Raw genomic sequence first — 12,338 nt, 5'->3', positions numbered from 1 at the left:
TAGCTGCTAAGTGAAACAGTCGTGAGGGACAAGATCACTGTTACTGCCGAAGTCCGCACTGGTGCTGTTGGTGCGGCTACGGACACCATTTCAGTAGCAGAAGCTTTGGGTGCAAACGAAACCAGTACGTGAGTAGCCCTAACACGATACAGTTATCAGTGATGACCCTGCATTATGGCCAGACACCGTAAGAGATGCAGAGCGAGTTGAAATCGTTAAAAAAGGCCCTGTGCAAATTAAGAACCTCAAAGTGTCCAGGTCCGCCCCTGCGCACACACACACACAGACACACACAGACACACACACAGACACACACACACACGCACACGCACACGCACTCGCACACACACACGCACATACTGTACACACAGACACACGCACATACACAAGCACATGCACACACACACACACACACACGCACATACTGTACACACAGACACACGCACATACACAAGCACACGCACACGCACACACACACAGACACACACACACTTACCCCCTCTCCCTTGTCTCCCTTGCTGCCCTTCTGGCCTGGTCCTCCAATCTCGCCCTGTGTGGAGACAGAGAGTTCAGGCTGAGGGTGTAAAAAGCATACATCATACAAACGCATACTGCAGCTGGAGCTACCACTTTGAGTCAGCGCGTACCTTATCACCGTCTTCGCCGGGAGGACCAGCAGGCCCTGCGGCGCCGGGCAGTCCAAGAGGCCCCTCCTCGCCGTCTTTCCCCACAGGACCAATTGCACCTTTCTCGCCCTGGAAAAGACAGTTCCATTCATCCTCAGCTGACAAACTGCTTGTGTGATGCTGTGAATATCTACAGTGTTCACTGATTCTGATGCAGAATGTGCATTGTTACAGTGATACAGAAACCCCCAGTTTGGAGTTCACATGGAACACATGCTTCGCTTACAGGCTCTCCCTTCTCTCCCATTGGTCCGGCTGGGCCGACTGCTCCCACTTGTCCAGGCATGCCGATTGGCCCTGCTGCTCCGGCAGGACCCCTCTCACCTGTGGCTCCCTGTGGGCAGAGGAGCACAGCACACGAACACAGCGATCAGCACACCCTCAGGTGGACCTCAGATGCTTCAAGCCTTTCGATGCAAATACGCCACGTCTCTCTCTCTCTCTCTCTGACTCTCTGGGATACAAAGAGAGAGATGAATGAAGATGCAGGTAAAGTAAAGACAGAAATCTCACTCACAATGGCTCCCCCGACACCAGGAGGTCCCTCGGCTCCTTTCAGTCCAGCAGGGCCCTTTGGAGGAAAAGGAACAAATGGAACATTTCAAGTGAGGCTGCACGCAAAAAAAGGGGAAATGTGTCTTTTTCTTTGAAAGACATCCATTCCGTATGATAATTACACACCGTCTCAAACTGTGAGTGTTCTGCTGAAAGCAGGAAGAGTAATCGGAGAAAGGACTTAATTACAAGCCTATAATGGGCGCAACAGCAGGAACAGTTTACATTACACTTGCGCTTGTTTTGAGCCGACCGTGAAAACCTGTAGAAAAAGCTCAACGTAGTACACACAGACTGACACATTGACATTCTAAAGAGGTGTGGTTTGTGGCACACACTGATTGAAGGCATCATCAAAAAAAAAAAAAAAACGGTTCCGACTGGCGGCAGGAAATGAAAATAATTGGATCGGTCTCCATCTGAGCGTCTGGTGAAGCAATCAGAATACATTACGCAGAACACAACAAACCTAGGCAGACCTACTCACAGCCGGGACAGGTGGACAGACTGAGTGGACAGATAAGGAACGAAACAAATTAAGTCCTTCAAAAGTGAAATATAACTACTGCCAGCGATGATCTACTGCAGCAGTGTGGTAAACCATAAACTCTCTGATGTACGCTGATAAAGAGTGACATCCGCTGTATTTCATATCGCAGGAAAAACTGTTATCTGCTTTCATCAGGTCCACGTATCCAAAGTGGGTTGTGCAGCACATTGTTTAAATCTGGCAGCTGGTCCCTCTGCGGCACTAACGCAGGGAGAGAGAGAAATTCAACAGCCGTTGTCTTAAATATTTGATTCTCCGGCAGAAGAAAAAAAAGAGTTCAGGGTCTCGACAGGGTCGTGCGAGTCAAGGTGAGTTACCGTAGCCCCCGGATTGCCCCGGCTCCCTCGAAAACCTCGTTTGCCGGCAGGGCCATTCTTCCCAGGAGTCCCCGCGGGTCCTGCATCTCCCTGCACACCAAGAGAGAGAAAGAGAGAGAGAGAGACAGAGAGAGAAGGAGAGAGAGAGACATTAGACTCCTGCTATACACACATACCACTCCTATGGGCCATCCATCACCCGTTGCGGCTATAACATTGTTCTATACGCATACTGAATGAGGAGCAGCAGGTGGAGAATGATGAAGCACTAATAGGTGAGTGCCTTTTCACACAGAGCAAATGTAAATCTGTAAAGCCTAACATGGTTAAGGTTGATGGATATATGGTGCCACATTTACATGATTCATTACTTCTGCTCTCCTGTAAGCAGTAGATAATATTATCTGTGAGCAGTTGTAATTGGGTTCAACATATAATTATAGGTATATTTCTAAAACTATCCTCAAGTACATCTCTAAACACTTACTTATGAAAAATTGTACCACACATATTGATTAATTAAGGACTTAAGACTTAGTATCTAAGCACAGCAGAGAACCCTACAGTAGTGGGCTAGTTAATAAAATGATGGTTTGGGTGAAGATAGAAGATAATGCTGAAAGCTGCATCATGTCAACCTTAGCTCCTTCTTTCCCAGCGGATCCAGGCAAGCCTTGCTCTCCAGGAGGTCCCGGGGCCCCTGGATGTCCTCGTTCACCGGAGACGCCCGTCTCTCCAGATTTGCCCTTGACAGTGAAGAAAATATTCTCGTTTATACCACTTCATGGTAGAACATGCCTTGCATAAGTTGTATAAACTGCATGATGTAAACCCCCCTCATTACTGATCTGAGATGGGATCTTTGTGTCAGTGCGCCAGACTGATGCAACACCCACCTGTGGACCAACCACACCAACCGGGCCGGCAGGTCCTGTCTTCCCTTGGAATCCCTAAACGCAGATACAGAATTAATTCACTGCAGTCATGTTTAACATTGCTCTGAGAACACACTAGCTCTGTGTTGTCAGAACAACCTTCAGTGTTCTATAGCTTTCATCCAGCAGTTCAAAAAGAATCAGGTTGTGTGTCTGAGCGTAAGTGCTGTGGAATGGACATCAAATAAAAAGCTTAAGGTGCTCTAAGCGATGTCATACTTTTTTAGGCTAACACATTTTTTGTCACTTACAGCAAATCGCCTCACCATCCGCTAGCTGCCTGTGACACTGTAAAAAAAATGTGATCTCTGTGGAAAACCCAGGCTCCAAAAACAGCCACAAAACCTTGCCCATAAAAACATAACAAACTGCTCCAGCAAATCACCGGCGAGATGCGCGTTTAGGAGAGTTTGAATTGCACGGGAGGGATGGGGAGGAAGTACCGAGCTAGCTTTCTGTTTGAATGTCAACAGAAGTGACGTTACCCAGCATCGCTTAGAGCACCTTTAAACAAACTCACTGGTTCTCCCCGCTGGCCAGGATGTCCAGGGAGGCCATCTTTTCCAGGAGGGCCCTGAAATATGAAAATGGCATCAGTTAAACCGTACTCAAATACCCAAATATCACTGATGCAATGTACTGTGAATGCAATATGTTTATGTGTTCATGCAGGTCTCACATACATTAGGTCCCCTGAGCCCTGGCATGCCATTCTGACCCTGTGGCCCTTCGGGGCCCTGTGGAGTAAGCAAGAGAAGGCAACTATGAGTGGAAAGGGTAGAAAATGTAGAAAATACCTGTGGTCAAAAACACCTGTAGTCAAAAATACCTGTGGTCAAAAACACCTGTGGTCAAAAACACCTGTGGTCAAAAACACCTGTGGTCAAAACGCAGTCCCTTTTTTAAGTTACTGTAAAAAAAGGCAATGTGTTTCAGCTACACATCAGACACACAGAGACAAACACACACACAGACACACACACACACTATATAAACTGACGCACGCACGCATGCATGCACACACACGTGCACACACACGCACACTATACACAGGCACCTGACCACCCAGACAGAAGCCCAACCCTGAGCAGATCCGGCCGTGCTCCGATATGGGCCCTACTCCTGACAGGTTATGTGTGTGTGTGGGGGGGTATAATCCGATATGTGGCCTGCTCCTGACAGCAACAAAACGTTGTTTTTGTAGATCAGGTCTGTTAAATCTAGCCTATTTACTCAGGTAGCCTTAATGTCGGGTGGTCTAGCATTGTATCCAGACATGGAAGGAAATGTAAAAAAATAAATTTGGCTACTTGTGAAAGATGCACTCTTGCTTAATTTTATAACTATAGTGTGTGGGGGGTATGATCCGTTATGGGCCCTGCTCCTGACCAGTTTGTGTGTGTGTGTGTGTGTGTGTGTGTGTGTGTGTGTGTGTGTGTGTGTGTGTGTGTGTGTGCGCGCGCGTTTGTGTGTGTGTGTGTGTGTGTGTGTGTGTGGGGTATGATCCGATATGGGCCCTGCTTCTGACCGGTTACGTGTGTGTGTGTGTGTGTGTGTGTGTGTGTGTGTGTGTGTGTGTGTGTGTGTGTGTGTGTGTGTGTGTGTGTGTGTGTGTGTGTGTGTGTGTGTGTGTGTGTGTGCCCGTGTGTGTATGTGCCTGTGTGTGTGTGGGGTATGATCCGATGTGGGCCCCGCTCCTGACCGGTTACATGGGTGTGTGGGGGGTATGTCACGTGAGGGGGGAGGGTCAGTGAAACTCACCCTGTCACCTGCTGCTCCTGCTGTCCCGTCATGCCCAGATGCTCCCTATAGACACCATTTCTACATCAATTTCAGCTCATTATGGAACAAAAATAAAGTGACACAACTTCTACTTCAATCTCTACTCATTTATGAAATAAAAAAGACACACAAATCTACTTCAATTTCAAATAAAGTACAAAGGTACAACTTCTTATACAGTTGAATTTATGAAGAAATAAAGCAATCCTGTCTTCTCTTCAATTTACATATGAAGTCATGGGAACTGTAACGGTAACATGCCTGTCAAACTGATTTGTTTTCAATGCTGGCATTTACCTCACCTTGTGATTCACTTTGCATAATTAAAGCTTCTGCCAAATGAGTGAATGTAACTGAGAGCTATTGTGTGGCATCCGCTGCTACCTTATTACTGTATATGTGATGGAATTCACCACAGCAGAATGGTCTTTACCACACATTGTCCTAATGCTGTTTTGAATGCTGTTCTTTACGCATGTATTTTTAACGTCACTAATTCAAATAAAATTGCATTTTGTCTCTCACCTTATCTCCAGGCTTCCCTGTTGGTCCTCGTGCTCCTCTTCCTCCACGGGAGCCCTATGGCGAATAACAGACTGGCATTTTCAGAATGGTTTATAAACACTCTTACAATCACTTACAACTTTACCGCTGCTGTTGCTCGGTAGCAACAACAAAAATAACACACTGGGAATAACACACAATGAGTTTTTATAGTAACACCGTAATCTTATGCCTCTTGACATTGGCATTGATTGACATTTTGACTTGGGCTTTTAAGTACTGTTTTCTGCACGCCAAGAAGGTGCGGACAAGCCAGTTTGGAAAAAAGAGAGAGAAGGAGAGAGAGAGAAAGAGAGAGAGAGGGAGTGAGAGAGAGGGAGAGAGAGAGGGAGTGAGAGAGAGAGAAGAAGAGAGAGAGAAAGAGAGACAGAGTTTCAGTGCAAAAGGACTCGGCAGCAGAGCGCACTCACGTCAGGCCCTCGCTCTCCCTCAGCTCCAGATTGTCCAGCCGGTCCCTGGGGGGAAAAAAACCCTCACGTAAGTTCACCTCATCACTCCAGCACACCAGTAGGCCCAGCAGGAGGTGCCTGAAAGACCCGAAAAGCTGGGAGCTCATTCCTCTTACCCGTCTCCCCTTCTCGCCGACAGCCCCCACCATTCCAGGGAAGCCCACTGATCCCTGCAGAGCCACGAACACAAAAGCATCTTAATGGACAGGTCTAATTCATCATTAATCAAACCTTAACGTTTAATTACTCCGTAATTAGCCAGTGAATCACGCAACGATAAATAACCCACAGCCAAAACGCCGGCTTTAATAATGAACCAATGAATTGTTGCCTCTGAAGGGGGCATTAATAAAACAGCTGATTTAATTGGCCATTATCATCCAGCCTATCAGTGTAATGGTGGATCTGAGGTCTAAAGCTGGTACAAAAGAGAAAAAAAATCAGGTTTCAACCAAAGAAGAGAGAGACAGAGAGATACAATGAGAGAGAGAGAGAGAGAGAGAGAGAGAGAAGCTGAAAGAGAACCTACTTTAGCTCCTTGTCTTCCTGGGTACCCTGGCAACCCAGGAACTCCAAGTTTGCCCTGAAGCAATCACGGGAGGGGAGAGGAACAGAGAGGCAGGGAGGATGAGAAACATTTACGGCAATATACGGATAACTAACTGGATAAGATACTGAAGCTCTGCTCTTTCCAAGCACATACTTGAAGCATCCAAAAACATCACTTTAGTTTATTCAGCTTTATAAGAAAGCATATTATGACATATGCCATTGAGTTTTTGAGTTTTGTATAAAACAACTCTCTCACTCTAAGTTCTATACATCTTTAAGAAACCATATGGTAATGACAAGGTCAGAGCACTGCCTGATCCTCAGTGGGCACAGAGCACTGCCTGATCCTCAGTGGGCACAGACGCTGAGCGCTGATGAGTGATGGCATGGGGAACTTTCTCAAACTTGGGCATCACCTTCTCTCCAGCGATGCCTGCAGGTCCGCTCTCTCCCAACGGCCCTGACTGGCCTTTCAGTCCCTCAGGTCCATCCTCACCGCGAGGCCCCGCGGCTCCATGATCACCCTACAGCCATACACACACACACACACACAGACACACACACAGAGACAGACACACACACAATAACAGTTTCACTTACTGTGCAACTTTATATAAACACATTGCAACTTCTTCAAACACCAACTCTATTCCCGAGGCGGGCCAGCAACAGTCTCAGGTCATTAAAAAAGCTCTTACTCTGTCTCCGCTGGTTCCCATGTCACCTTTCGCCCCAGGAAAGCCATCTTCACCCTGCAAAGAGACACCACAGTCAGGCCAGGCAGTCATACATGATGCAAGAGCCTGTTTTCTCTGTGTAACCAGCAGAGTGCTCCGTTTTGCTTGTGGCACTGCCGATTACATCTCGCAAGCTTTGGTGGCTGTGCTTTCTCCATCTCTCTCTCCTTCTCTCTCCTTCTCTCTCCATCTCTCTCTCCTTCTCTCTGTCTCTCTCACCTTTTCTCCTTTGCTGCCCTTTAAACCTCGGACTCCATCTGCTCCCTGGGGGGGGAAACAACACATAAGGGGTCAAACAGGTACAGAAAGCAAACACATACAAAAACATGACAGAACACACCATTCAGATTACAAGTAATTCACTGCTATACTTATCTAGTCAAATTGTATAAGCTTGTAACACTACCGTTATTGTTACAAAGTTATTTGTGTTCCCCCTACATAATATATACACATGCAGATGAAAACACTCTCTCTCTCTCTCTCTCTCTCTCTCTCTCTCTCTCTCTCTCTCTCTCTCTCTCTCTCTCTCTCTCTCTCTCTCTCTCTCTCTCTCTCTCTCTCTCTCTCTCTCTCTCTCTCTCTCTCTCTCTCAGACACACACGCACACGCACGCACACGCACTCACACGCACACACACAAACACACAGGTGTACACGGACAATCTCTTGTCCCTTGTTATGCAGAGATCCAAGTACACCTCTGCCATGCAACACTACAAACACACACTTTACTTCTTTCAGGTGCAAATTCTTTTGTCAATCACACATCCGTCCGACTGGCAGGCACGCTCGCGTGAGAGTAATGATGCTACCTGGACCTGGCAGCTGCCACTTAGACACTGACAGCCTGTCAATCAGCCAGCCACACAAAAACACACATCTTTGAGAGTGTCTTTGGAAGCTAGCGAAGGACAATGAAAACAATCCTCTCTAAAGAGTAGTGCTGCTTGTTTATTTATTTATTTATTTTACTATTTATTTTACTTATTTTATATTACTTTTTTTTTTTTTTTTTTTTTAAATGTTTTTGTTTATTCATGAAAACAGCCAACTGACCTTGACGCCACGCTGGCCTGGATATCCCACGGGTCCCTGTGCTCCAGGTAAACCCTGAGGGGGGAGAACAAAACAGGGTCTTAATCAGCACTGCGGCCCCTGGCTCATCATCTGCAGTAGGCGAACAAAGCCAACTCGACACCGGCGAGGAAGCCATTACGGTCGGCTCCCGAGACCGAGCGCTGTTCAGTGGGTGAAGGGCCTCTCTGAGTGCCCCATTGAGAGCGCGGTGCAATTACATCCCGATGGGGCCGGGCAGACAGCAGTGGGCTAACGTGAGAGTGCAGTGCACAATTAAAACACGATGAGTCGAGAAATACAGGTGAGCAGAGCCAGGAAGTGGCAAAGAGAGAGAGAGAGAGAGAGAGAGAGAGAGAGAGAGAAATTAAGCACAATATGAGTTAAACAAAGATCAGCTTGTAGAGACAAGATAGAGAGGGACAGAGAGAGAATCAGACTATAGACAGCATATGAGCATCTGCCCGAAAGGCTTGCACATGTGCCTCCACGATTTAATCTGTCTCTCTTCCTGGTCAAGAGGCACACACACACACACACACACACACACACACACACACACACACACACAGACACACACACATTCATACACATTGTTTGACCTACCGACAGTCCTTTCTCTCCAGAAGGTCCCTCTCTTCCTGGATGACCCTTGAGAGAGAAAAAAACAGGATCTGTGAGTTCCAACATCGCCATCCTAAGGGCCTCTTCAAAGCAAATCTGGCAAGCTTACAAGCATGACAGACTGGGAGCATGTGTAGGCTAGGCTGCACACCAAGTAATGGTCCTGAACTGTCAAAAAACAACTAACTGAATTCTTACTGTTGTTCATCACACACACACACACACACACACACACACATACATACATAATGAGACACAAACTATGAAAATAACATCAAGATCCTACGTTTGCCCACTCTCTCAGGTTCTCTGACCCAGGCAAAGCCCTGGTATGAAATCACCTCCTGATGCAGGGCCTTGATGTATGAGGCCAGTGGCTCCATCACTCACATATCAGAGATTTAGTGTGGCGGAGCCACTGGAACCCTTTCTGCTCTGATATTTATGGCTGTGAAAACCCAAGGAAAATGGACGGCAATAAGAGCAGATCAATGATCTGCTCCGCGGGCGGAAGCGGGATTGAGTGTGTGTGTAAATCACCGCGCGCCAGACGGAGAGGTCACTGGTGGCCGTAATGGCCTCGCGGTCGCACCACTACTCACCGGTGGCCCATCAATCCCAGGGAGGCCCAGCATGCCCGGCTTCCCTTGTGGACCCTGAGAGAGAGAGAGAGAGAGAGAGAGAGAGAGAGAGAGGAAGAGAGAGAGAGAGGGATGAGGGGGAGGGAGAGAGAGAGAGGAAGAGAGATAAAGAGGGATGGAGAGAGAGAGAGGAAGAGAGAGAGAGGGATGAGGGGGAGGGAGAGAGAGAGAGAGGAAGAGAGATAAAGAGGGATGGAGAGAGAGGGAGAGAGAGAAAGAGAGAAAAATGGGAGAGAGAAAAAGAGGGGACAAAATCCTGAATCAGTGTATGTACTCCGATAACTCAGGCCCTAGCAAACGCGGCGCCATCATCTCCAAGGTCAATGAGCTGCATCCCCTGTGAGAGCAGAACAAATAGATGTATGCCTTTGTGCACGCCAAGGCTTGCTTTTCAGACAAGGTTGTCTGCTAAATGGGAGCGATGTAAATAGCCCAACGGCTCTCACTGATCAAAGTTGTAAACGTGTACCAGATCAGCCCACACAGGGGCGATTATTGAAGTCAGAGCCTCGATGGCTGTGTTGCGGAAATGGGGCCAATAACCTTTTTACAACAGCACATTACAGTTTTTTTCAATCGCTAACAAGCGCTTGCCCATACTTTTTCTAAACTCTTTAACACAGACTCACACCTACAAAACACAATTGGACAAATGGATCATTTTCTTCTCAAAAAGACATTTTGTTAAATATTAACACATCTTTCTCTGCACACACTAACTTTACCAAAACACTGGAAATCTGACTCAAAATGAAATTATTCTGTCAAAGAATAACACTTGTTTTCACTTCACAAGGTACATGCAGTCAATCAAAGTACACCAGGTTTCAAAATACTGGCTATTGTTGACATTACAAAAACTGCATAGACTTTTATGTTTCAGTTTTACAGGTATTTGCATGCAAAACATGCAATCCGCCGTTTTTACACTAAATTTATTGGTTGGGAACTGTATGTCCACATGTAATGTTCAAAGCATTCCAGTAAAAAGCAAATAATTTTTCCCTTTACTGTTTCCTACAGGAGGTTCAGTAGAAATATTGTTTACAGTATGATAGAACAGAAAAAGTTTACAGTATTGCTTACAGTGAACAAAATATCCATGAAACACACAAGAGCATTCTGAACAAAAATACAACAGCAAAAAGCCCAGATAAAAAAATAAAAAAAAATAAAACAAGCACAAAATCACTGTATAAAATCTCTGCGATCTTCAGGGTTAGGCCACATGTTTTCATAAACATCGCATCTGATATTACAGTATCCGTGGCGATGGGATAAAACCGCTTGGTAGCAGAAGCAGAGGTTTTTATACTGTATCTAAGGTTTGGAATATTGTTTTTGCTATTGTGGGATGTTGTGTGTTAACATTCGTAAATACTGCAAAAACAATCCATCATTTTGTTGGGAGGTATAGCTTGTTTGTTAAGAAAATGTAAGCATTGTGGACATGTGTTCACTGACTGCATATTGTGTGAAAACGACATGAAATGTGTGAATGGTATGGCCACAAACGACCGATGCTGTGCTAATTGTGTTTAGAGTTTTGAAAATGTAACAACTGGTTAGACAAACGCTTGTTAGCGACTGAAAAAAACTGTAAATGGTGAAACACAAGGCCTCCATTTATAAAATTAACTTGTAACCTCATAACAGGGTTAAGGGCTTCTTGGCATTGATTCCTAGTCTGTAGCCCGCATGTGTTTCTGTATGCAGGTTATCCCAATCGATTGGACACAGCTCTCAGGTGTACGTGGCCGCCCTGAGACGCCACACAGCACATCTCTCCATCTCTCCTGGCGGAGGTCAGAGACCAGGGGTCAGAGGTCAGCTGTTTGAAGGCTGAGGCAGGGAGAAGCACTCTTACCTTGTCTCCCGGCAGGCCGATGGGACCCTGAGGACCTGGAAAGCCCTGCACATAAAACATCACAAAAGCAGTCAGCACAGGGTTTTGTTGAATTGTGTGAATTGTGTGTGTGTGTGTGTGTGTGTGTGTGTGTGTGTGTGTGTGTGTGTGTGTGTGAGAGAGAGAGAGAGAAAGATAGAACTACAGAACTAACACCCAATAGAAGTCTTGAATGTCAAACTCGGTTACAAGTTTGAAGGAAAACACCCACAAATGCATGCAGGGCAGAATTAGGCTGATAACCATTATTAATTAATATCCAAAAATATCCCTGAAACTCTGGATTCTAGAGTCTGAAGCCCCCACAATTCATAAAATTTTGAAGTGCTTCAATTCCAAGAGCATGCAGCCCTGAACCCAGGCGCCGAAGTCAGTTGGAATTTACTAACCTATTAACCTCTAACAGATGTCAAACCAGTGCTGATATTTCAGCAGTCAGAGTTAATCAAATCAAAAAATGCAGAACAATTTGAGGAATAAAATCAAAATATAAATTACAAATGCAAATTGTAATGTAATTTCATGAGCATAAATTGGCAGAGTACCTCCTCTCTGTCTGAAATACAAAGCAGGGACAGATTCTTACCCAAGTACAGACTAAGTGACCACAGACAGGCTCAAAATCACGATTATCTGAGATAATCTGGTCATTGCATGACAGATGTAAAGATTCATTCTACACCTTCGAAAAGTGCTCCCTTCAAAGACGTCGCTAACGATTGCCAACACATTTTGTGGCCTCATCCCCTAATCAGTACCCAGTGAGCAACCCAGCAACCCCATCCTCAGGCCATGCAAATAAACTCAAGTAAATGTAGATGTATAAGAGTGTGTGAGTGTGTATTTTATGACATTTGCACTGTCGTGATAGGTCTAATGCTTTGACAAGACGAGAGAGAGAGAGAGCATGAGTGAGTGAGTGAGTGAGTGAGTGAGTGGGTGAGTGAGTGGGTGAGTGAGTGAG

General features: G+C 45.9%; 1 protein-coding gene across 2 annotated transcripts in view; it reads right to left on the bottom strand.

Annotated features, from left to right (window-relative positions):
* col5a3a (collagen, type V, alpha 3a) overlaps positions 1 to 12,338 on the bottom strand; it is a 73,352-nt gene that overhangs the window by 19,192 nt on the left and 41,822 nt on the right. For both annotated transcript variants that reach the window (XM_042086275.1, XM_042086276.1), the window contains 21 exons: positions 11,336 to 11,380; positions 9,430 to 9,483; positions 8,810 to 8,854; positions 8,186 to 8,239; positions 7,347 to 7,391; positions 7,089 to 7,142; positions 6,807 to 6,914; positions 6,368 to 6,421; positions 5,955 to 6,008; positions 5,800 to 5,844; positions 5,351 to 5,404; positions 4,805 to 4,849; positions 3,727 to 3,780; positions 3,564 to 3,617; positions 3,005 to 3,058; positions 2,747 to 2,854; positions 2,109 to 2,198; positions 1,204 to 1,257; positions 913 to 1,020; positions 648 to 755; positions 497 to 550 (listed from right to left, as the gene is read on the bottom strand). In XM_042086275.1, the coding sequence (XP_041942209.1) occupies positions 497 to 550; positions 648 to 755; positions 913 to 1,020; positions 1,204 to 1,257; positions 2,109 to 2,198; positions 2,747 to 2,854; positions 3,005 to 3,058; positions 3,564 to 3,617; positions 3,727 to 3,780; positions 4,805 to 4,849; positions 5,351 to 5,404; positions 5,800 to 5,844; positions 5,955 to 6,008; positions 6,368 to 6,421; positions 6,807 to 6,914; positions 7,089 to 7,142; positions 7,347 to 7,391; positions 8,186 to 8,239; positions 8,810 to 8,854; positions 9,430 to 9,483; positions 11,336 to 11,380 (1,341 nt within the window). The remainder of the gene's footprint in view (positions 1 to 496; positions 551 to 647; positions 756 to 912; positions 1,021 to 1,203; positions 1,258 to 2,108; positions 2,199 to 2,746; positions 2,855 to 3,004; positions 3,059 to 3,563; positions 3,618 to 3,726; positions 3,781 to 4,804; positions 4,850 to 5,350; positions 5,405 to 5,799; positions 5,845 to 5,954; positions 6,009 to 6,367; positions 6,422 to 6,806; positions 6,915 to 7,088; positions 7,143 to 7,346; positions 7,392 to 8,185; positions 8,240 to 8,809; positions 8,855 to 9,429; positions 9,484 to 11,335; positions 11,381 to 12,338) is intronic.

The sequence above is a fragment of the Alosa sapidissima genome, chromosome 3 (genome assembly GCF_018492685.1).
Source record: "Alosa sapidissima isolate fAloSap1 chromosome 3, fAloSap1.pri, whole genome shotgun sequence".
In the NCBI taxonomy this organism is placed as follows: Eukaryota; Metazoa; Chordata; class Actinopteri; order Clupeiformes; family Clupeidae; genus Alosa; species Alosa sapidissima.
The sequence above is the reverse complement of the archived record's forward strand: the minus strand, read 5'-3'. Positions and strand labels throughout refer to the sequence as shown.